Source organism: Eubalaena glacialis, chromosome 13, assembly GCF_028564815.1.
Source record: "Eubalaena glacialis isolate mEubGla1 chromosome 13, mEubGla1.1.hap2.+ XY, whole genome shotgun sequence".
Classification (NCBI taxonomy): domain Eukaryota; kingdom Metazoa; phylum Chordata; class Mammalia; order Artiodactyla; family Balaenidae; genus Eubalaena; species Eubalaena glacialis.
In genome coordinates, this window is record NC_083728.1 from 89,560,540 (window position 1) to 89,584,705 (window position 24,166).

Below are 24,166 nucleotides of genomic sequence, written 5' to 3' on the forward strand. Positions count from 1 at the left end.
CCTGAGGGAAAACCACTTTCAACCTGTAATACACAGCCCAGCGAAATACCAGTTAAATGGCAAAGTAAAGATAATTTCAGACATGTGGGGACTCAAATTTACCTCCTGCGTCATTTCTTAGATCACTCTTGGAGAATGATCTCCAGCAGATAGCAATAAATGAAGAAGGAGGAAGATGTGGAATCCAGCTAATGAGACTGTCACACAGGGGACCAGAAAGGGACATGCAAGGGCAACAGTGTGGCAGGAACAGTCAGGCCAGACTGAGTAAGAGGACGGAGAGTCCTTGGAGGAAGTTCTGGGGAAAAAAATGGAATGGAAGATTAGCTGACAGCTTTGTACATTTGAAAAACAGTGATAGGCTCCTATGAGATCCGATGGAGTGTGTGGAAACATTTAAGGTAGATACATAGAAAAATCTAAGGCGGGGGTGGGAATGAGACAATTATTAATCCCAGGAGAAACAAGAGTATATCAAGAAAGGAAGCATAATTCTTGTACATTCCTTGCATTGTAGTGACCAGTATTTACAGAGTCATAATAAACCTTGACTGTTGATTTCCCAGGAAACTGTTATTTAATTATATTGGAAAGACTGGGAAAGGGAAAGTAGGGTTGTCTACTGTAGCAGAAAGCCAGCAGTTACTGTCCAAAATTGAGAAGTCAAGAATAGTCATCAAAACTATGGCAGCAAATACAAAAGAGCACTTGCAAGGAAGCTGTTATGTGGGTGTAAGGCCAGGGGTGGGGAAGGGTTGGGGCAGGGGTTCTTTTTCACGATAAGCCTTTATACTGTCTAATAAAGTTATTATAGTCTTTCTCTACTAACTCGTAATGGAGAACCTTTTTATCCCGAAGAATAATGTGTCAAGTATCTGCCCCTTTGGATGTTGTGTGGTTTTTTATTCTTTTTGTTGCTTGGTCCTCTACAAACAAGGTACACATTTTGGGAGGGGGGTAAAGGGATTTGGCTGGTCTATCTGGAATGATTCATATTGTGAAGCTTATGGTTTGTAGGTGGGACAGATATACTGTCACCATGTGTTCTGGGTCAAGAAGCCAGAGACCCATAGGAATGATTTCTTGTCTGTACTTCAGATTTAGGGTAGCATTTTAAATTTAGGCCAATGTTCTAAATAGTCGCCTGTTTTATACTTGTCATAGCACTTCTCTCTATGTTTATGACCTTCTAGTGATATAGAAATGACACTTTTAAAAATGAAAACCATGACATCTGCAGAGATAGAGCATCATGAAGTCCATAATGGGAAACCACGTCTCCCCCTCCACTGCTGTGAGCACAGGACCTACCGCACACTCCATGAATAATGAATGAACTGATGGCTAGGAAAAAAATGCCAGTGACCACCTAGAAAGAAAGTTCTAGGCTGGCCTATGTCTTAGGGCCGTCAGCAACACCCACCCCCATCCCTTCCCCAGTAATTAGGCAGAGCAAAAACAACATCTCTTGGAAATTCCTGTTCTACTGATAGCCAAAACACTGCCCATATAATTAAGTTCCTATCATGCGCCCCTGTTTCTTAGCACTATCATGACAGCCATTAACTTACCTAAACCCAAAAGGGAGCATCAGCTTCTGGACTCATGGCCCCCACAGGGTGTGCTTTGTAGAGATGGAATGTCTGCTACCTGCTTCATTTACAGTAAATTCTAGGCAGCTCCTGGGCAGGCAGGGAACTGCCAGGGTCACATGCACCTCGCCACTCCATCAGTTAGGATGGAAGTGCTCTTCACTCCTTTCAAATCATGACTTTGTGGACGGTACCATCAGGCACACGTGGGGATCCTAGGCTATGCAGTGACACCATCTAGAGATTACTTGGTCTGCTGTTCGCTTATTTTATTAATTTGGTTTTTTTGTTTGTTTGTCAGAATGTTATGGAACAGTTCAATCCTGGGCTACGAAATTTAATAAACCTAGGAAAAAATTATGAAAAAGCTGTTAATGGTAAGTCTGTTTTCTAAATTTATAAATATAGAGTGCATATGAAAGCCATTCATTAAATATTTTACTTAATTATTTTTAAATGCTACTGAATTTTAAAAATATCTTTAAATTGGTAGCAACTGTTTACAATTAATCTGTAGAACTTTGCAATGATAGGATATTAGTATACTTGAAATGAGTAAGTTGAATAATAGGCTACCAAAAGTGACATATCTTAAATATCAGATTTTGCTTTTTGACACTGCTTAATCTTTTATATCATTGACATAAACATGTTTTCTACTTTTTACACCAAATTCTTTGTAAACTAATAACATATATAAAAAGTGTACTTAAAATTTTAAGATCCTGAAGCATAGGAATTATTCTCCTTTTTATTTATGTAGAAGAATTTCTTGTCTTTGGGTGTATCACTTTTGATAGTAACATGAGAAATAAAATGTTTAGCCTGAATGGAAAGACATCTAAATTAAAGGTTGAACTTAGATTCTCATTTCAAAATGAGTGCTTAATTTAAAATGAACTCAGGCATTGGCTTTTGTCTCTCTGTGAACCAGAGTTGTTTGCTGGTTTGAACAGATTTCATCTGAGGAAGCCAATGTGCATCTACACATATATTCCCCTCCCAAAAGGGGAACGTTATCAGTGATCACCTTGATGTGGACCATTTTTTTAAAGTCTTTATTGAATTTGTTACTGTATTGCATCTGTTTTATGTTTTGGTTTTCTGGCCCCGAGGCATGTGGGATCTTAGCTCCCCAACCAGGGATCAAACCCACACCCCCTGCATTGGAAGGTGAAGTCTTAACCACTGGACCGTCAGGGAAGTCCCTTATCAGTGATCACCTTGAAAACTCAAGATGCTAACAATCACCAAATTCTAGCATGGTCAGGACAATTCTCTGTATGTAGCAAGTGTCACGCCCAAAATATTCAGATCCCAGTTTTAGCATCTACCCTGGTTCACTAAGACCAGCACGTAACATTAGTAGAAAATTTAGTTTCCAGCGGTTTGAGATTTGAAGAAGGCTTCAGACCAAGCTTTGTGTCTTCTTTTCCCCTCTTCTTTCTCTCTTTCACAATACCCCACCTTTGGCTGCTCCCTGATGATGTTTTGAAAGTAAACCTGCGCCCTCACACCCTCAGTGTGAGCCTGCTCCGGGAAAGGGGAGGTACTGGCGAGACTCGGGACTTTGGATTACAGACGAGCTATCGTTTCAGTCACTGCAAAAGTAAACTGCTTATTGACTTCCTTCTTGATCTCTGTGCTCTTGGCCAGACGTGTTCAGTGTCAGGAAATGCAACAGGCCTGGGATTTCCCTCCCTCTCCCTCTAGCAGTACCAGTGACTTCTATGGGTGCCCCCTCCCTCCTTCAAAGAACTGGAGCCTTGTTTTGGAAGCTGACTCTCTCCTGATGATTATCTAGTCACAAGACCACAAAGTCATCGCTTTATCCATCCCCGGGAAGGAAATCACTCTGACCTGCAGTGATTTTTTTCTTTCTAGCATGAGCTGCCTCTCTGAGGCAGAGTTTTACAAGGTGACGCAGTGAAGAGCCCACAGCTTAGCCTCCTGCTAACAAGGCTTCTCCCCAGCAGCCTCTACCACTTTAACACCTCCTGGGGCCTATTCTGCATTTCATAAGGTGTTCCAGGATTTCTGCAGGCCATCTGTTTTTGGCTGAAGCCATTGAGAAACTTCAATAAAATGTGTAAAGTCGTTGGTAAGAAGCTGTAGTACAGTCGAGGATGCCAAATGTGCAGTCAACAGTTAGATTATAGCCCAGGGCAGCAGCACAGCTGATGAAGAGCATAGGACGAGCAGCATCTTGTACAGGAGTTTGAGCAGGAGGCCGGTGGAGTATGGAGCAGGCAGGAGGCCGTGTAGGAGCTGAGCCAGCTGACAGACGTTAGGTTTCAGTAGGCAGACGCTGCTTACTAGTGCTTCAGGCAGAAAAGACATCATCCAAGCCGAGGCCTGGGGTCCACACTAGCATGGGTGAGAAGCTGTGAGGGAACAGTAAAACATAAGGTGGAATAAGGTCCTACTATGAATGCATTTGGATACAGCATCTGTTACCTATTGCCGCATAACAAACTGCCTCTAAGCTTGGTGGCTTAAGACAACAATAGTTCATTATTTTCAGTCGTCCTGTAAAGGCAGTGCAGTTGTCTGTACACCTGGGACTCTGCAGTTGCAGTGCAGTGGGGCTGAGCTCACGTCCTCTCTCAGGCATAGCTGGCTGTCCCAAGAGTACAAGCCCCGTGGGAGTTATGCCTGCTCGTACCCCATTGGCCAAAGCAAGTCACATGACCAAACAGCCTATCAGCGTCCTAGACAACTACACCAGCTGGGAATTCCGGGAGGTGTGACTCATTGAAGGCCATGACTGTAAAAATCTACGATGAACTCCGTGGAGTGTGACAGGCTTACCCTGTGGCCAGTGGGAGGCCATTGAAGGCTTTTGAGCAGAGCTGTAACCTAGTGAAATCATATTGATATTTTAAGGGAAGTTTTTCTGGTAGAAATGTGTAGTTTAGATTGATGAAGTAGTTGATCAACCACTAAAAATTAATAAGCTTCATTCCTTAAACAGTAAGTGGTAGAAAATCTCTAATGTATCCACATTAAAAGGGGACAGAATTATGAAAATATTAGTTTATTCTTTTTTCTGGATAAATTATAATTTTTAAGTTAATGCAGCTTTATCATAAAAGCAGGATATTTTACTAGACTAAGAAGGTTAAATAGTTTTAAACATAAGTCAACAGTTAATGAAAAAATTTCAATGTGTGGGTGCAAACCAAAAATTTTATTTAAGTGTTGTGTAATCCTGTATTACCATTCTCCCCCGTTAATTTGCTTTTCAGCTTATCAGCACCTTGCAATTTTAAATCTTCCCACTAAAATATTACATATATTAACTTGACAGTTTACTGGCTATAAACCTTGTTTTTCGGTGGAGTCATCTCTTTTTCAGTGCTAGCTGAGACCAAAGAGTCAAAAAGCACCATGATTTAGAACTGCCGGGGTTGTGTGCACTGCCTCTGCTTCGCCATTGACCTTGGGCATGTCCCAGAATATCTCTTCTCTGCTCCACTTCGTGAAACGGGGTGATAACATCACCACCCTATGTCTTAATGTAGTCTGGTAGATTAATTGAAGTAATGATTTGGAAAGTTTACATAAATGCTATTTGTTATTGCTCTTTTTTATAATTACGCTTTACGGTTATCCTTAGTCTTATGAAATAATAGTAGAGTAGAGCATTAGATTTCCTGAACTTGTATATATATGTAGTAAAAGCTGTAACTTTCATAATTTTTTTAATTCTACAAGACATGCAAAAATAGATTAATTTGCCATGAAAATACTACTTCTTTTGGCCTGCAGTATCTTCAGCGGGACTTGGGCATTAATTCATTCTGTGACCTCCTCCCCCACCTTTTTAAAACTTGAAATACCTTTTAAAATCCATCTTTTAAAAACAATACCCATTATAAACTGGTGTGGCCTCAGGTTTTCTTCTCAGTGAGAGGAAAGGAACCTGAGAGGGGTTGCTTAGGGCTCTTTTATCTCCCAAATCCTGTGGTCTCCAAAGCTACCGGGCAAAGTGATGTCTGTGTATGAAGCTAGCCTTTGAGCAAGATAAAATATTTTCTCCAAAGTCACACTAAATAGGCTAGATCTTATTGAAAAGCTTGCTTGTTGTACACCTTCAGTCTCCTGAAACCCAGCCTGTGTAAAGTGACAGAAGGAATGGGTATTAGCAGCTTCCATTAGTTTGTCCAATACTCACACTGTTAGGGCATTTTATAGATTCAAATCCTTTGTTTCAAAAAGGATAACTAACTTGCCCAAGAAGGTCATGTTGTTGGAAGTAACAGTAGAATTCAAACCCAGATTTGTCTTGCTCCTGGCTCCCACCTACAACCTACCCGCACCCCCCAAAAAAAGAAAAAGGAAAGGGAAAAAAAAGGAAAGAAAAACAAATCAAAAGCAGATTTCTGTACCTTATAATGTAGTTTTCAGAATCAGTTTGAAAGGAGAAATGTGATTTTTAAGATCATTAGAATCCAGCTTGTATAGCAGTAAGAGTTTTCCTGTCTCTGCCAAAAAGGAGCGGAAAGAAAAGCAGAGCATTCAGTTATTTTTCAGGTAATTTCATTTTTTTTTGAAATAATAATATATTTCAGATTTCATAGATTTTTCTCCTGGCAACAAGTATGGTAGTTGCTTGTGTCTCAGAATATCTTTTTCAATAGAAAAAGTAAAAATGCCATAGAAGGCCCAGGTGCCTAGGCCAGCCCACACAAGCCCCTCTAGCTAACAGTATTGCAGACCTGTGTTGCTGTAGAGTGACCAGCTTGCTGCAGTGGGTGTGTTCCAGCCCCAGTTCCGTGTTAGGAACATATCCCCTCTGGAGCTGGCATCAGGAGCAGGCAGAACCTTCTCCGGACCCCCGGCCTCTGCCGCTGCTGAAGGTTCCCCAGGGCTGGTCGGAGGCGAGGATCCCGTGAGGGCTTTCCGGTGGGTGGGGGGCCTGCAGGAGTGCAGTGGAGGGACCTCTGCCCCCGGCACAGCTCTCACGCTCAAGTCCTGCCCCCTGAGAGCCACACTTGCCTCAGCCGCGAGGGACTCCGGGGTGTTTGGAAGAAAACCTCTGTGTCGTTTCCTCCTTTCCGTGTGTAAGTGATGATTGTGTGTGTCACCTTCCCTGTCTAGCTATGATTCTGGCGGGAAAAGCCTACTACGATGGAGTGGCCAAGATCGGTGAGATTGCCACCGGGTCCCCTGTGTCGACAGAGCTGGGTGAGCTGACCGTCCATTACATATAAACCCAACTTGAGCGCGGTTCCGGAGCCTTCCTCCTGTGAGCCCTGATGAGAACATACGAAGTGGCCCAAATCCAGAAAGCAAAAGAGGGCTAGCCCAGCACTCCGGTTTGTTCACCTCTGCAGTGATTGACTCCTCCGTGGTCTGTCCAAAGTGGAGGCTTAGTTAAGGGCAGGCCACTAGGAACTAGGCTTCTGCCTCTGAGGTTTGGGCCCTAGTTCCCTGCTGATCCCTGAAGCGTGAAGCCGGGGGAGCCTTGACCCACATTTTTAGCTGAAGGGGATGTGCACGCAGCCTCCGGCCTCTGGCAGAGCATCTCCTGTGGCTCACCTTGCAGAGGGTCCAGCCCTTTTACCTTCTGCTCTTGGCCGTCGCTGTTTCCACAGTTGCTCTCGGTTGTGATTTTTCCGGTTTTGCTGGTATGAATCGATCCCCTGTGCCCACGCGGAGGGCGAGGGCAGCCGCACCCTCGGCAGCACCAAGGCTTCTATTTACAGAGCCGGTTCACTGTACCATCTCCGAAGCGGGGAAAGGTGGATTTTTTTTTTTTAATAGCCCCGCACATAACCATCATTTTAATAACTTGTTAAATATGTTTTACTTGACAGAGGGTAACATTTCAGAGTTTAAAATGTTTGTTAGAATTTGAAAGGTTCAGAAAACCAGAGTAGAGGATTGGTAAAGTGTGTGTTTAAAGAAAGGTGTGTTCCTCTGCAATTAAAAAGTAGAAAGGGAAGCAGAGGGGCAAAGGAGCATATGTTTAAGGTTCAAATAATTCACACCATTCGTATGTTAAGTGTCTTGAGGGTTTTCAGGATTGCTTGGAAAACTCCTAACTGACCCATAAAAGCCAAGGAACAAATTCAAGGTGTGATGATGGTTCTGGGGTTGGGGGCTGGGCTGCTGCGCTTGCAGTGGATCTGGGCGCTCGTTAACATTCTCTGACAGCTTTTGTACCGGAAGAGTTCATAGTCTTGAAACCTGTAGGCAAAAGCTAAGCCTGAAGTGATGCTGGGTGATGAATAAGTCAGTACTGCGATACTGAATAGAATCAGTTACGTGTAGAAAATTTTCAAAGCCCTGACTTGTATTCTGTTGTTCTGGCAAGGTCTGAACTATAGTAACTCTGTCCAAAGTGGATCAATTTAATAAAATACACACTGTGTTATGTAGACAGAAGCAGATAGTAAAATTTAGGACATTTGAGGGCTGATTGGGGTGATTATAGGGTTCCAAAAATAGAACTAAATTAAGAAGAAACATCCTATTTGTGTCAGGCATCAGGGGAAAAAAAACTATGACCCTTACGTTAAAACATATGGCGCTTTGACTCACCCTCATTCAGTTTGCCTTTTTAATGTTTTATGGTTCTTGCCACTGTTTAAATAAGGCTTCTGTTCCACACCTTATTTGATTCAGCTGTGAGTTTATAATGTTGAATCAGCTGTTTCCACAGCAACCGTGTTGTTATAAACACGAGCTTAAAATTTCGGTTTCAATAAGGAAAATATGTTGCAATGGTGCAGTTTCTTTCATGTGTTTGTATTTCATTCAGAGGGAATGGAAATTACTTGCTGCCATTTTTGTTTCAAGTTGTCCTTTTGCTTATATTCACTCTATCATGTAGTTAATTTCCTACTCACTTGCAGCCATTCCATGATAAAGTGCAATCCTAGTAGGAGTTGCTTTTGGGGGCCTAACATTTACTTCTTTTGATTTGCTTAGTTTTTTATTTTGTTGTTAAAGTTTAGACTAAAATACTACCCTGTATCTGTTTAAATTCCTGTATGGAAGAGCACTGGACAATTCATAGAAAAAATAGAGAGACCTAAAGTTGATTGTACCTTTCTTGTTTTTCAAGAAGATTTTCTGATCTAGTTACTGACTTTTTGGTGTCGGTCTTCATACTTTATTATGAAACTTATGTTATAAATTCCATTTGTTAAAAACTGAAGGGGTATTACATATGTGAAGATTATGAATCATTTCAAAATTTTCATTCCTGAAGAGTATTATCTCTGAAAAGTCTTTCTTTTCCCACGCCCCACCCCCCGCAAAAAAAACTCCTATAGTTATACAATTTTCCGTTTAAAATTTTTGCTTTGGGAGGAAAATACCCTCTGGGTAAAAATATTTACTTAATTCATAGAAATTTGTAGTGAGGATTCAACTTGGAAAACTTGGCCAAATACATTATTAATGTAAATCAGGGTGGCAAAGCTAAGCATTTCAGTCTCTTCTCACTTTAGAGGAAAGAAGAGGTGTGTGTGGGGGGGTGTTGATTGGCCTTTTACTTTTCGTCTTCTGGGTCGGCCTCTGTTAGTAGCACAGAGCTGCAGCAGTACCATTTCTGACTTGTAGCTATGGGTATTTTCATTTTGATATCCCTCTTTCGGCATCAGCTCACCCAGTGCTGTGTGAATCATTTAAGATGCTTTTGCCCACGAGTAACAAAATACCCAACTAACAGTGGTGTAAGCAATAAGGATGTTTATTATCCCACATAAGAAGGCCAGGAACAAGGGGTTCTTGGTTAATCATTACTAAGGACTCTGGGACTTTCTCTCTTTCTTCTCATCCTAAAGCCCAGCTCCTCATGGTACCAAGATGGCTGCCCTGCCATTGCTAGTCTCAGGCATCACATCCTCCCTCTTCCCACTATGTCCAAAAGCAGGAAGGAGCACCCTTTACAGAGGAGGAAATCTTTTCCCAGGAGCCCCAGCACACACCCTCTTGTTCCCTTTGGCCTGATTTGGATCACACGCCCATGACCCAGCAGCAAGAGAAGTTTCCCAGGCATGGTTGGCCAAGGGATACATCGAGGGGGAGAGGGCACAGCTGTTAGGAGGACACCCGATGGTGCCACCAGTCAGGCAGCTCTGGTTATCAAAGGTCTTGTTTCAACGGCTTTCAGTGAAAGGAAAGGACTTACACACATGTTACTGCTTTAGCTGTGCCGTGGGCTGCAAAGTGCTGCTGAGTTTTGCTTGTGTCTCTGATTGGGATAGTGTTTTTCTCCCACGTGGGTTGTGTGGTTTTACTATCATGTGTGTACTTCACACTCTATTTATGATTGTTGTTTCTCCAGTAGACCACAGCCATCCTTCCCAGTCTATTCCTATTTGGGAAGTGGGACTCCCAAGCACAGAAGATGAATTAGGGATGTGGGGTAGTTTTTGTTTTTCTGTCCTTTTGCTTTTCTTCTCAAGCCTTTGGGTATCTTTTCATCACGAACTCTTGGGGCATCTTCCCTGCCTCCGTTTCTCTCTCCTTTCTTTCCTCCTCTCATCTTCCTCTCTGCCGACGTACCTGCACGGTCTCACAGCCTCTTTCATCACTGCCATATTTCTTTCCAGCCTTTTTTTCCAGTGAGTTTGTGCCTAAGAGCCAACATTGAGTGCTTGCTCTCCTCGGGCACAGGACCCAGTGCCCGACAGGGCCTTTAGTTCAGCATCTCATTTAGTCCTCAGAGCCGTCCTGCACAGAGCTGGGTGCAGGCACTTCCGCTGTCTCCGTTTTCCACTTAAGACCCAGAGGTGAAGTGTGTGCCTGGGTCACACAGTAGCAGGTGGTCCGACCTGAGGATCTGAGCTCTTCACCTCTGCACTTACTGCACTTCACTGAGGCGAAGGGAAAGGAAAGAGGCAGCCAATCACGGGTTGCTGAAGAGGAAGAAAACGGGAACCCCACAACGGGGACCTTTTCAAGAAGGAGATGAGAGGGAATCGTTGGTGTCAGAGCAGCCGAAGACTGGGGAGGGGCTGGCAGGTGTGGTGATTGGAGCTCACTGGCCCCCTCGGAAATGGTGGCTTCACTAGGGTCCTGACCATAAACACCAGGTGTTACAGGGTTGAGGAAGATGGAACTAACAGAAGTTTTACTTACATATGTATGCCTCCTTACACGTATTGCTTGACTTTTGTACAGCTGTGCTTCACATAGAAACTCAGGTCTCATTAAGTGCGTGCTGTGTGCCGGGTCCTTCGTATGTTGCCTCATCTCATCCTCAGGAGCCTCGTGGATAGATGTTTCCTCCGAGGTCTGCAGGGTGGATGCTCACCCACCCCGCATTTCCCTGGGGAGGCTGGTAGACCATAAGGGTAAACTTGGCAGTCACAGCCTTCTGCATGGCGGTGAGATAACCTCCATGGGCAACCACATTGGGTCCTGTGTCCTTAGCCATGTGCTCTGCAGCCAAGCAAGGCAGAGCAAGTGCTGTGGAGGTCGTGACCTCCGCGAGAGGATGGTAGGCGGCATTGGTGCTGCTTGGGAACGATCCTGTGACCCAGGATGGGGAGGCCAGGCCAGATCTTATTTTCCCCTGAGACTGCCCAACACCTGAGAGATGCTCAGGAAAGCTTGTGTTGTCACAGTGCCGCTGTCAACTTACACCACCCTGGGCAACACGTCACCTTATGAGTGGTTGGCAGGACTAAGGGAGAGGACAGCAACACGTTCTGGGTTGTTTGAAGATGAAATGAGATAATGTGCCTTGTGTTTTCTAAAGTTTCACAGACCAGAAAGATGCCTCTCTGTTGCCGCTTCATATGTTCACAAGTATTTGAGAACTCAAAAATCAGTACCAATTTTTTTCATTGACATTATTCTCTTCCATAAAGTAGGTGATGTGTTTGTAAGAATATACGTTTTTGTTTGATTATTCAAGAACAAATTATTTCAGTTCTCTCCATTGTATCTTCATTTTCTATTTCATTAATCTCTACTCTTACCCTTGTTTTCTTCCTTGTACTATCTTTGGGATTATTCTGCTGTTCTTTTTCTAATTTCTGAAATGATACATTTAACTCATCAATTTTAAATACAGGTAGGAACACAAAGATGACCATACAAGTTAAAACCATGCAAAGCCATCTTAATAATCAATGGGGAAAATTATGATTATCCTGTGACCTTTAAAAATGTTTGTCAGAAACATTAAAAACTCTCTCACTTTCAGTTATAAATGTGTAAGGAAATGGAAAAAATAAAACTGATATTTATTTAGTACACAGTACTTTAAAGCATTAGAAACACTGATAGTTAAAGCATTTTTATTTATTTGTAAAAAACTCGAGTCGTTTCAACAACTCTTGTCGCCTTCTTGTATAACTTAAGATACAATATGCTTTTGCAAATTGTCATGCTCCTTTCTAAGCTTGGATCAGCTTCTGGCATTTTATCCTCGGTGATTTCAGTGTTGTGAGACAGCCTTGAGAGTTCCTTTAATGTGAAGTTTTTTTGGCTGGTATCACTTTCTCTGAAACACCTTCATCCTTTTCACCACAACCGCTTTCCTCAATTATGTTGATGATTCTGGGCTTCACTCCATTCTTGTGGCTGTACATCCAGGGGCTCTCAAACAGTAGCAGTGTTGACGTTCCCACAGGCAGGTATTCCTTCTGTAACTCCATTTACAGTCATTGTTACCACTTTTAATGTCTTTGCTGCACTTCCTCTTTCAATTATTCATATTTGTAACACATCACATGGGTTTGTCACTGGGAAACAGGGAGGCAACACACCTACACACTTTGCTGTCTGTGTGCTCTATTTGCAGTCCTTGCAGCAACACCACACTGTCTTAATTACTGTAACTTTATGATAAATCTTGATATCTAGTAGGAGATATCAAGTAAAGTAAGTAGATCTTATTCGAGATTGTCTTAGCTATTATAGGACTTCCGCGTCTACATGTTCTTTAGAATCAGCTTGTCAATTCTCACTAAAAAAAAAAATCTCGGATTTTTGACTATAGATTGAATCTATAGATGAATTTAGGGAGAACTGACTCAATCTTCTAATCCATGAAGATGGTATATCCTTTTAATTACTTGGGACTTCTTTAATTTCTGTTAGCACTATTTTGTAATTTTCATTGTAGAAGTCTTGCACATTTTTATACATGCATTTTTAGATACTTATGACATTTTTGTCCTATTGTAAATGGCATTTTAAATTTTTTTATTTTCTACTTTTTTTATTCTGTTGAGATTTCAATTTGTCATTCTTTTTCATTACTATAAATTCTATTTAGTTCTTTTGAAATCTGTGAATTAATTTTTATCATTTTAATAATAGCTTTATTGAGATCTGATTAACATATAGTACAATTGCCCCATTTAAAGTGTATAGTTCAGTGGTTTTTAGTATATTCACAAAGTTTTAAATTATCACCACAGTCAACTTTAGAATATTTTCCTCACTCCAAAAAGAAATCACATACCCATTAGCAGTCACCTCCCATTCACCCCCAACTCCAGTCGTATTTAACCATTAATATATTTTGTCTCCTATAGAGTTGGTTTTGCTGGACTTTTCACATAAATAGAATCATACAATATGTGATCTTTTGTCACTGGTTTCTTTCACTTAGCACAATGATTTCAAGGGTCATTCACATTGTAACATGTAGCAGTACTTCCTTTCTTTTTATGGATGATAATATCCTATTGTATAGATATACCACATTTTGTTTATCTGTTTTATCAGTTGATAGATATTTAGGTTGCTTCTACCTTTTAGCTATTAAAACATACTGCTGCTATGAACATTCGTGTACAAATTTTGTGTATACATACGTTTTTCTGTCTTTTGGGTATACACTTAGGAGTGGCATTGCTGGCTCCTATGTTAACTCTAAATTTAACCCTTTGAGGAACTGCCGGAGTGTTTTTCAAAGTGAATGCACCATTTTACATTCCCACCAGTAGTGTATGAGGGTTCCAACTTCTTTAAGTCCTTGCCAACACTTGTTATTGTCTGTCTTTTTTATTATAGTCATCCTAGTGAGTGTGAGGTACTACCTCATTTGAGTTTTGATTTACGTTTCCCTAGTGGCTAATGTCGAGTATCTTTTCATGTTCTTACTGGTCATTGCATATCATCTTTGGAGAAATGTCTATTCAGATCCTTTGCCCATTTTTACTTGGGTTATTTGTCTTTTTATTATTGAGTTTGCCAATCAACTTTTAATAAAATTTTGTTTTTCTGTTTTGATTCTTTTTATTATCAGTGCAGTTTGAAGTTCTTTTTTTTAAATTTATTTATTTATTGGCTGCATTGGGTCTTCGTTGCTGTGCGTGGGCTTTCTCTAGTTGCGGCGAGTGGGGGCTACTTTTTGTTGTGGTGTGCGGGCTTCTCATTGCAGTGGCTTCTCTTTGTTGCAGAGCACAGGCTCTAGGCACGCAGGCTGCAGTAGTAGCGGCATGTGGGCTCAGTAGTTGCGGCTCGCGGGCTCAGTAGTTGTGGCACGCAGGCTTAGTTGCTCCGTGGCATGTGGGATCTTCCAGGTCCAGGGCTCGAACCCGTGTCCCCTGCATTGGCAGGCATTCTTAACCAACGCGCCACCAGGGAAGTCCCAGTTTGAAGTTCTTGACAGTCTAATTCTGCTGATGCTTTATTGTGCCTCTTGATTCTTATTCATGTGGAAATATTTCTGTATGGGTTTTATTGTCATCTCATGTTCTCTTCCATGTTGGGGTCACCTATGGAGGTGTAAAAGTTTTGCTATTGGAAGTCACCAAGAAATGAAAAGTAGAAATGCCAAGCAATGGTGGAGCTTCTCTCATTTAAATATGTTTAATTCTTAGAAAATAAAAATAGTTGATGGAATATGACTTACCATTTGATAAAATTCTTGTAAAATATTTAGAATGTGCAAATGAAATGCTCCTTTATTTTCTGTCGTATCCATACTAACAAAGGTATTCTGCCAGTTTTGCAGGGAAAGTGACTCAGACTTTATGGAAAATATCTTTAAATGTCTAAAATTTGTAAGCTATTCTAATTATCTAAAACTTAAATAATGGCAGGTTTTAATTTTCTATAAATAGGCTAGATACACATCCTTCTCCCAAGAGTCATTCCTAATGGTTTTCTCTTGAAAATAAAAGGTCCTTTATGAATAGAGTCTGTTCTCCTATTATAGAGAATATTGAGGAAATGTGTCATTGCTTTTTCTCAACTATAATTGAAAGTAATAGAAAAATTTTAATGATTCAAGAGAAATGCCAAATTTTAGTCATTTTTATGCTAAATGCGCTGAACCACTAGAAGATTACGGTAAGAATTAGCATATATTTTGAAGTTGCCTTCAAATTCGCTTTGTTAAAGCATCACCTTTTATCAGTTGTACCTTAACGGAGCAAACAAGAACCAAGGGGCAGGGCTTCCCTGGTGGCGCAGTGGTTGAGAATCCGCCTGCTAATGCAGGGGACACGGGTTCGAGCCCTGGTCTGGGAGGATCCCACATGCCGCGGAGCAACTGGGCCCGTGAGCCACAGCTGCTGAGCCTGCGCGTCTGGAGCCTGTGCTCCGCAACGAGAGAGGCCACGACAGTGAGAGGCCCGCGCACCGCGATGAAGAGTAGCCCCCACTTGCCGCAACTAGAGAAAGACCTCACACAGAAACGAAAGACCCAACACAGCCATAAATTAATTAATTAATTAATTAATTAATTTAAAAAAAAAAAAAAAGAACCAAGGGGCTGCCCAGCACCGATTTGAAACTAAAATTTTATTGGGACACGGCCGTGCCCACTTGTTCATGTGTTGTCTGCAGCTACAGTGGCAGAGCTAAGCGGTTGCAACAGAGGAGACCTGAACTGTTTACAACCCGGCCCCTTGCAGGCCCTTACTTGACAGCAGAAGGCCTTTAGGGTCATCCAGTTGCTTAAATCACTCAGGACGGAGCCATCGTGTGAGGGATTTGATATCCTTTTCTCCAAAGAAAAAGCAGCTCCTTACCATCTGCGATCTAAGTGCTTGGGTTTAAGACTATACTTTCCGGGATCATTCCTGTAGTCTGTTATTAAGTGCTTGGGTATAACACACATTAACAGCATGATCCCAATAACCACAGCGTGTAAGCAGCTCTGGGGCGAAACTGCCTTGCCCTGTTGGGAGGAACAAACGAACAGACAAATGCAAAGCCAAAGACCAGAGCTCTGTAGTCAGGATTTGGCAGGTAAAATATTTTAATCCACTGTGTTTGTTAAATAGTAAGTCATATGAATAATAATTCATGTGACTCAGGTCGTCAGGGTGTGTACCTGTAGCTGTGCACATAAATCCTTATCACAGGTACACAGTTCAACTCAAGGAACAGTGCTTATTTAAAAGAGGAAACTGAAATTTGTCTAAAGCTTCCAGTTTTGTCCCTAAATCAAATGACGTTTATTTTTAAAGACTTAGGAAATATGGAAATGGTGGAAAGGGAAAACAGAAATGGTCAGGGGAAAATATTTTGGCAAAATATTCAAAAGAAACTTTGGACCAGTTTTTTCATCTTTAAACCACAGAAAAATAAAGCTTGTTCTCACTTATTTCTCAAGGAATAACAGGGGACTTTCTTCAGGGAGTTGACAAATTTCCTGTGAGGTATAAGGACCTCAGCATTACATAAATTTAGACTATGTTATTATGTTCCAATTCAGCCAGCTATTACATTATGTATGTATGTATGTATGTATGTATGTATGGCTGCATTGGGTCTTCGTTGCAGCGCCCGGGCTTGCTTTAGTTGCATCGAGCGGGGCCTACTCTTCCTTGCGGTGCGTCGGCTTCTCATTGCGATGGCTTCTCCTGTTGCGGAGCATGGGCTCTAGGTGCGCGGGCTTCAGTAGTTGCAGCACATGGGCTCAGTAGTTGTTGCACGCAGGCTCTAGAGCACAGGCGCAGTAATTGTGGCACACGGGCTTAGCTGCTCCATGGCATGTGGGTTCTTCTCGGACCAGGGCTCGAACCCGTGTCCCCTGCATTGGCAGGTGGATTCTTAACCACTGCGCCACCAGTGAAGCCCACATTATTTTGAATCATCTGTTAAATTGTTTGGGCCAGTTTCTTAAATTGATCACAAAACAGAAGATTTTATCTCCTCACCATCAGGGAACCTAGAAAATCATAGGTTTTCTTTTGTTATTGATAGAATGTTTATTGGTCATGCAATTTAAAAAAATATATTTATTACAGTTTTGTCTTGTTGACATTCAAAATCCAACCTGACAGTCTTGGGTCTTAAAAATAAGAGCAGAAAAAAATACCTGAAATATTTTTTTTAAATGTTATTCATTCAGAGAAATATCATAAATAGATTCCTAAGGTCTAGATAAAATAAAAGAATTCATGCCAGAGTCAATGAGAGAGCTACGTTGAGTCAAAGCAGTTGTTATTGACCAAAACCATTTATCTTTTAGTTGCAGGTGAGGCTCACTTTAAAGAGATTAAAATCCTTTCTGCAAAAATAGGGAACAGTTAATAGGGAATTTATTTTATTTGCTTAACATTGTACCTGACGTATGCATATTAACTCCTGTACTCATCGTGATAGCTCTCTGAAGTGGGCACTATTATTATTATTATTTTCATTTTACAGATGAGGAAACTGGGGTTCAAAGAGAGTTAAATAACTTGCCAAAGTCACCCAACTGGTTAACGGCTGGTTAATTTGAGCCCAGGTAGCCTGCCAGCTGTGTGGCCTATTACGCTGATTTAATTTTCTACATGTCGAAAAGATGGGCTTTTTCTGATGTGATTTATTTTATGGCAGTCAGATTGTCCTGTCCATTATAGTTCAGCAGATAAAAGGTTGTGTTAAATAGTGAACCATCATATAGTCTGAAACTGATTGATCATGTGAGTATGATTCTGTATTTTGTGTTTTCATCAGCTTTAATCAAGAGTTTGTATTTTGTATTAGGAGCATTTATTACATGACCATTTATTCCAACTTTGCAAATGACTTGCCATTTCAATTTTCAGGTGGCACCTCTTTGGGAGCAAAAAAAGATCTAACTGTAGAGAAAGATAGGCTTATAATTTATAAATGTATAATTTATAACAGCTATATGAGCACATACCATATAAGTCCATATATCATCTAGGCATATTGGTATAAGTATATATAAATTTCTAAAACTGTGAGAGGATGTTCTGTGTTGTAAGTTGTACCTCTCTACAGAAGTTATTATAAGAAAAACATTCCTTCTCCCAGCTTTGAAGTAACCATATGTGCAGATGATATATCATAATTAGTAAAAACTACAGGTATAAAAGCTAAGATGTCAAATCGAGATCAGTCATTTTAACATTTAATGCTTCCTGATGGCATGATGGGCACATCCTGAATGTCAGTCTGAAATGTCATTGCCTATTTTTCAATGCACTTTATGATGCTTGCCCGTTCTCTTAAATCTTTGAATTTTGAAGTGTGTGAAGGGAAAATTATCTTGTTTAAACCCAGTTTTCACAATTATTTAAATTGGTCTTTTTCTCCTCAAAGGATATCATGTGTCCTGTCAACTCCGGATGGGGAGATGGTAGGACTCCTTATTCTCAGGCTCTCAGCCGTGGCCAAAGAACAGTGGTCAGGGGGCCGCAGCAACTGTCCAGGTCTCCATGAGGCAGGGGCCTGCGGGCTCTGCCTCGGGACTGCCTCTGTCGTCATTCACGAGAGCTACCCGCATCCTCTCACAAATGCCCGCAGGTGTCTTACTCTATTCATGGCGCTATGCTGGGCCTGAAATCAGGAGTCAAACAAAAACACAAAGGTCTAACACACAAGTAGGGGAAGGGACTTCACAGCAAGAAAGAGTGGCTCTGGTCAGAGGCACCAGACACAGCAAAGGGTATGGCCCCTGCAGGAGGTTGAGGGGGGAGGACAGCGAAGTTAAAGGGAGAGGGACACGGCGGAGACAGGCGTAGTTAGAATCGTGATGCGGGTGAGGCCTGCCTTGACCCTGCCGGCCACATGTTCCCAAGCGCACGGACATGCTGCGGAGGAGAGTGACAGCCTCGGGGTGGGGGTGGGGGGGACGTGGTAGATTCCTTGTTAGTGCACGTGGGGTTCTGAATGTTTTTGGTCTTCAGCCACTTGGAAGTAAATGCACTTCCTCAGGTACTCTTTCCTGGTCTGGATGCCTTAACAAAATTATTAAAAGTAAGGATGCCAGTGTAAATCAGCTATCCCTCAATTGAAGGAAAAAAAAAAAATGTAAGGATGACAAGGAGCACGTGAAAAGATGGTCAACACCATTAGCCATTAGGGATTTGCACATCATAACCACAATGAGATACCACTTCACACCCCACAGCAGCTGTAATTAAAGAGACGATAGCATGTGTTGGCAGAGATGTAGAGAAATGGGAACCCTTGTGCATTGCCAGTGGGAATGTAAAATGGAGCAGCTGCATTGGAAAAGAGTCTGTCAGTTCCTCAAAATACAGAGTTTACCTTATGACCCGGCAATTCCATTCCTTAGATGTCTCCTCAAGAGAAATGAAACATATGCCCATACAAAATCTTAGCATTATTCCCAGCAGGCACAAGGTGGAAACAACCCAAATGTCCAGCAGCTGATGAATTGATAAACAAAATATAGTATATCCATACTGTAGGGTGTTATTCAGTCATAAAGAATGAAGTACTGATACGTGCTACAACATGGATGAACCTTGAAAACATGCCAAGTGACAGAAGCCAGATTAAAAGGCCACATATTGTAAGATTCCATTCATACAAAAGTTCTAGAGCAAATTCATAAGAGACAAAAAGCAGATTGGTGGTTGCCGGGGGCTGGGGAGAGGGGAGAACAGGGAATAACTACTTGATGGGTACAGGGTTTCCTTTTCAGGTAGTGAAATGTTTTTGAACTGGATAGTGTTGATGGTTGTACACCATTGTGAATGTACTAAATGTCACTATTGGTAAATTTAGGTTATGTGTATTCTACCACCAAAAATCCCAAGTATGCCACTTCTGAGAAGTCCCCAATATATGGGATATCCTAATTAATTCATACTAAAAACAATATAATAGACATTGTAATGATTCAAGAGGCTAGTGGTACACATTTCCCAGCCCCTGTGAAGGGTTTTAGTTGGCCCCGCCCGACTCAGAATGAATTACACAGTAAATGAATTTTGAGGTGCACACTTCCAGTTATAAAATAAGTAAGTCATTGGGATGTAATGTACAGCATGATGACTGTAGTCGATAATATTGTAGTGCATATTTGAAAGTTGCCAAGAGAGTATAACTTAAAAATTCTCATCACACACACACAAAATGTTTTGGTAACGTTGTATGGTGACAGGTGGTAACGACTTCTTGTGGTGAATGTTTTGCAGTGTATACAAACATTGAATCATTTTGTTCACCTGAAACTAATACAATAGATATGTTAATTATACCTCAATATAAAAAAACTTTAATGAATTTTGTTGGCGTTAATGGAAATACAAAATTCAAGAGTCTCATGTAATTCTCACAGCAGTCCTCTGAGGAAGGAGGTATCATTCCCATTTTATAAACAAGAAAACAAAAACTTAGGTTAAATAACTTGTCTAACTTCACACAAGTAGTTAGGAGTGAAGCTGGGGTTTAAATTCCAGTTGGTTGATTCCATGGTGAGTGCAGGGTTTCCCACAGACTCCGGGTTTAAGCTTTAAGGCCTCTCAGTTTCACGACATCTTTTAAAACCTGTACTTAATTTTGAATTTGTGATTTTGTACTCCTTAAAGAGGACCCCACAAAAGTTGGATTTCTACACAGGGAACAAATTACAAAAGTAGTCTTTAAAATCTGGAAGACAGGGTATGCAACAGAAGGGTGTAGTCGCTCGTGTATTGTTCCTGAAATCCAGTGGGAGGAAGTGACAGGAAGCCGGCATTTGGTTCAGTATAGAAAATGGCCTTGGGACAAGTCCTCCTGTAAAACCTGCAAAGGAGCTATGAACAGCTGTGCTTGCAGCAATGTCTCGAGAAGGATTCTGAGGCTGGGGGAGGTATCCTGATGGTCCTTTAGCAGTGTCTGCTCTAGGGAGGTTCCAGAGGGGGAGATGGCAGCAGTTACAACAAATGTGCCACCACTACCCTGCTCAGTGAAACGTTCAGTGAGAAGTAAGCTCTAGGATGAGCTTAGAAATGTTTGTTGATGGACTAAATGAGCGTATCAGATAAGGGTATTGGGCTCTTGCATTCTAACTCTATGAATCAGGTTTTTCTAGGCTTTCTTGAAACCATGACTGTCATTTACAGCATTAATAAACTTGGTCCCCACCTTCAGGGTATCTACAGCTTAGTAAGGGAGATTATGAAAGTATATACATACATAGCCTTAATACAGGACCCAGTGCAAGAGTAAAAGGTACAAAGGCTACAGGACTTCATGGGAGGAGGCGATCACACCCACATGCAGGTGGAGGGGGTAGAGGCAGACTGAGTCAGGGGATGCTGTAATCCTGAGTAGGAAGGGGGTGGTTTCTGGTGGAGGGAGCTGGTGGAGGGAGCTGGTGGAGGGGACAGGGGATATTTCAGTTTGCCGGGGATTCAGGGCTCATGGAGAGGATCGTGAGTGTAGGTTAGAATTGGAGCCTTATTACTTTGAGTGATAGGCTACAGATTCTGTGTTTGTATGTCTCATTTCAAATTGAAGTAAGAGTATTATTAGGACTAAAAGGTTTTGCATTATTAAAAGCTGACTAATATTTTAGGAGCATGAGTTCAAAGATAAAAATTATGAGATGACTAAAAAGGCAAATTAAATGGCACGCTCTTTACAACTAAAAACTGGACTCTTAGTGTCCAGAATAAGTCTATTCCTGTAACTCTTGAGTGCAGTGAAGCTGATATGTGTATATGTCTCGGGTATTTATAACTCAAAGCCATAGCTGATATTAGCAGCTTCCATTTTTATAACAGTAGAAACTTGTGACATACTAAGGTTTCTTTTTTCTCTCCATATATATATGATTAAATGTTTTAATATTATCTCACTTTTATTCTCTACTCAATCCTGCCCAACTTTCCACTTCATATTAATATTTTAAAACAACTTATGAATCCTCTAGGAAGTTTAGAACTTGTTTTATAATGAGTATTAAAATACACTTCAAGTTTTTAAAAAATTAATACTTTTACTGAAAAATGAACCTAAGAAACAGTTTCTATCCTTATTATTTTAAAATGTCTGTTTTAAAATAATTAAAACCCGTGGCTATATAAACTATCTTGGGCACTGCTTTTTTTTTTTTTTTTAATCAAAGTATAGTTGATTTATAATGTTGCATTAGTTTGTGGTGTACAGCAAAGTGATTCAGTCATATATATATATATATATATATTCTTTTTCAGATTCTTTTCCATTATAGTTTATTACAAGATATTGAATATAGTTCCCTGTGCTGTATACAGTAGTACCTATATTTTATATATAGTAGTTTGTATCTGCTAATCCCAGACTACTAGTTTATCCCTCTCCCTGCTTTCCCCTTTGGTAACCATAAATTTGTTCTCTATGTCTGTAGTCTTATTTCTGTTTTGTAAATAAATTCATTTGTATCATTTTTTTAGATTCTACATATAAGTGATATCGTATGATATTTGTCTTTGTCTGACTTACTTCACTTAGTATGATAATCTCTAGGTTCATCCGTGTTGCTGCAAATGGCATTGTTTCATTCCTTTTTTTTATGGTGGAGTAATATTCCGTTGTATATATTGATATATACCACATCTTCTTTATCCATTCATCTGTCGATGGACACTTAGGTTGTTTCCATGTCTTGGCTATTGTAAAGAGTGCTGCTGTGAACATTGAGGGGGCAGTGCTTTTTTAACTTAACATTCCACACATGTTTCTTTGAATTCATAAGTAATCCATTTACTCATCATTTTGATGGCTGCCTACATTTCACTTCTTTAAATTGTCCTCTGTTGGCACCGAGGTGGAGTCCCAGTGCTGGGGAGGAGGGTGAGCATTGTGGTAGCGGGATGAGTGCAGGGTTTGTTCTTCTTTGCTCTTGTGAAAAATTGTCCTTTAACTAAAAAGTCCTTCTATGGTTTTCTGAAAAGCACATAAAACCAAATATTCAGTAATCAAGGGATCACAGTAGTGTTTCTTTCCTCATTTAAATAGCGGTATGCTCAATTCAGTGAGCGTCTCTGCTAGGCGTTGTTCTGATCACTTAGTACGTACAAGTCCCTGCTCTTGGAAACTTGCGTTCTGGTGGGTGGTAAACAGGTCTAATTTGCCAGGCAGTAATGAGGCGAGGGGCCACTGATGGAGGAAAGCGGTGGGCGCAGCTGGTTTGGGTGGGGCGTCAGGGACATGCAGTCAGGAGGGAGAGCGGATGTCCCAGGAGACCGTTCCGTGGAGGCCGGCAAGTGCAGCGTTCCTGAGGCCTGGTGAGCTTGGGTCCCAGTTGGGAAGCCGGTCGGTTGAGGTGCAGTTAAGGATGGGGAGAGGGAGGGGATGAGGGCTGGAGATGGGCTGCGCGGGTGGGACCAGGCCCTGTGGGGCCTTGTGGGTCATGGTAAGAACGTTGCCTTTTGGCCTGAGGTGAGGGTGACGAGCTTCTGAAGGTTTTGAACTCCGGAGTGGCAAGGTTCTTCCTGGCTCTGCTCAAAGAATAGGCTGTAGAAGGGTGGGAGCAGCGACACGGGTTGGGAGGCTGTTGTCCCAGTGCGGGTAGCCAGAACGCTGGGTCGGCCTGGGATCGAAGGGAGAGGCAGTGGGTTTGCTGTGCATTGGCCGCCAGCTGTGAGGGGGTGTGGTGGATGAAGAGTCAGGGTTTGTTCGTAGATGTCTTAGGTTTGGGCTGCCTGTTAGACCAAGCGGAAATGTTGAGGCAGCAGCTGGAAACGTGGGTCCGGAGTTCATTGAACGTGTAGCTTTTTATCCCTGTGGGCAAGACGGGCCCTCTTTCGCTCGCGCAAGGTGCCCTGTGGCTTCCCTCAGTCACAAGGAAACCAACAATTATAAGCATCACAGCGAGTCAGGTGCTTCACCTCTGTGTTCTCATTTGATTCTCGCCAGGTCGTATCGGGGGCTGTTTGTTTACATGTCCATCATACAGATGAACCAGGGATGCAGGGACCAGCCCTCCCCACCCCACATAAAGCCTCACAGCCGCAGGAACGTGCCAGTAGGGCTGGCAGCCCAGCCCTTTTCTGAGCGCTCTTCCCCAGTGTAGCTGTACTGCAGGCTGTGGGGTTCCCTGCTGTCTGCAGTGGATCATCATCTTTTTATGCCTCCCTAGTTCCTTTCCTAAAGCATTTTTTTAGTTTGTTTCAAAAGTTGAGGTGCATCAGGCAAGGTGGCCATCGACCGCTCTGTTTGACTTGGAGTTAGGGCCTGTGTGTGTGGTGTGTTTGGGCTGTGACAGGTGTGGGGAGGCTGACTGTCACGGGCTGCCTTGGGGATTCAGTCCTACGACTTTGGTTTTACTTCCTGCACAAACCAAACATTGAGCTGGAATGGCTTCAAGCGACCAGGCCCGCCCTCACCCAGTGCGCCCGTGCCCCTGTGATGCCGCCCCCCAGAGGTAGCCTGTTCCATTTTCAAACAGCCCTAATAATTAAAGT

General features: G+C 41.9%; 1 protein-coding gene across 3 annotated transcripts in view; it reads left to right on the forward strand.

Annotated features, from left to right (window-relative positions):
• The window catches only part of BAIAP2L1 (BAR/IMD domain containing adaptor protein 2 like 1), an 88,083-nt gene that overhangs the window by 21,404 nt on the left and 42,513 nt on the right, over positions 1-24,166 (forward strand). For 2 of the 3 annotated variants that reach the window (XM_061210324.1, XM_061210321.1), the window contains exons 2-3: positions 1,894-1,969; positions 6,696-6,782. In XM_061210324.1, coding sequence (XP_061066307.1) covers positions 1,894-1,969; positions 6,696-6,782 — 163 coding nt within the window. The remainder of the gene's footprint in view (positions 1-1,893; positions 1,970-6,695; positions 6,783-24,166) is intronic. The other variant, XM_061210322.1, reaches the window with a different exon arrangement.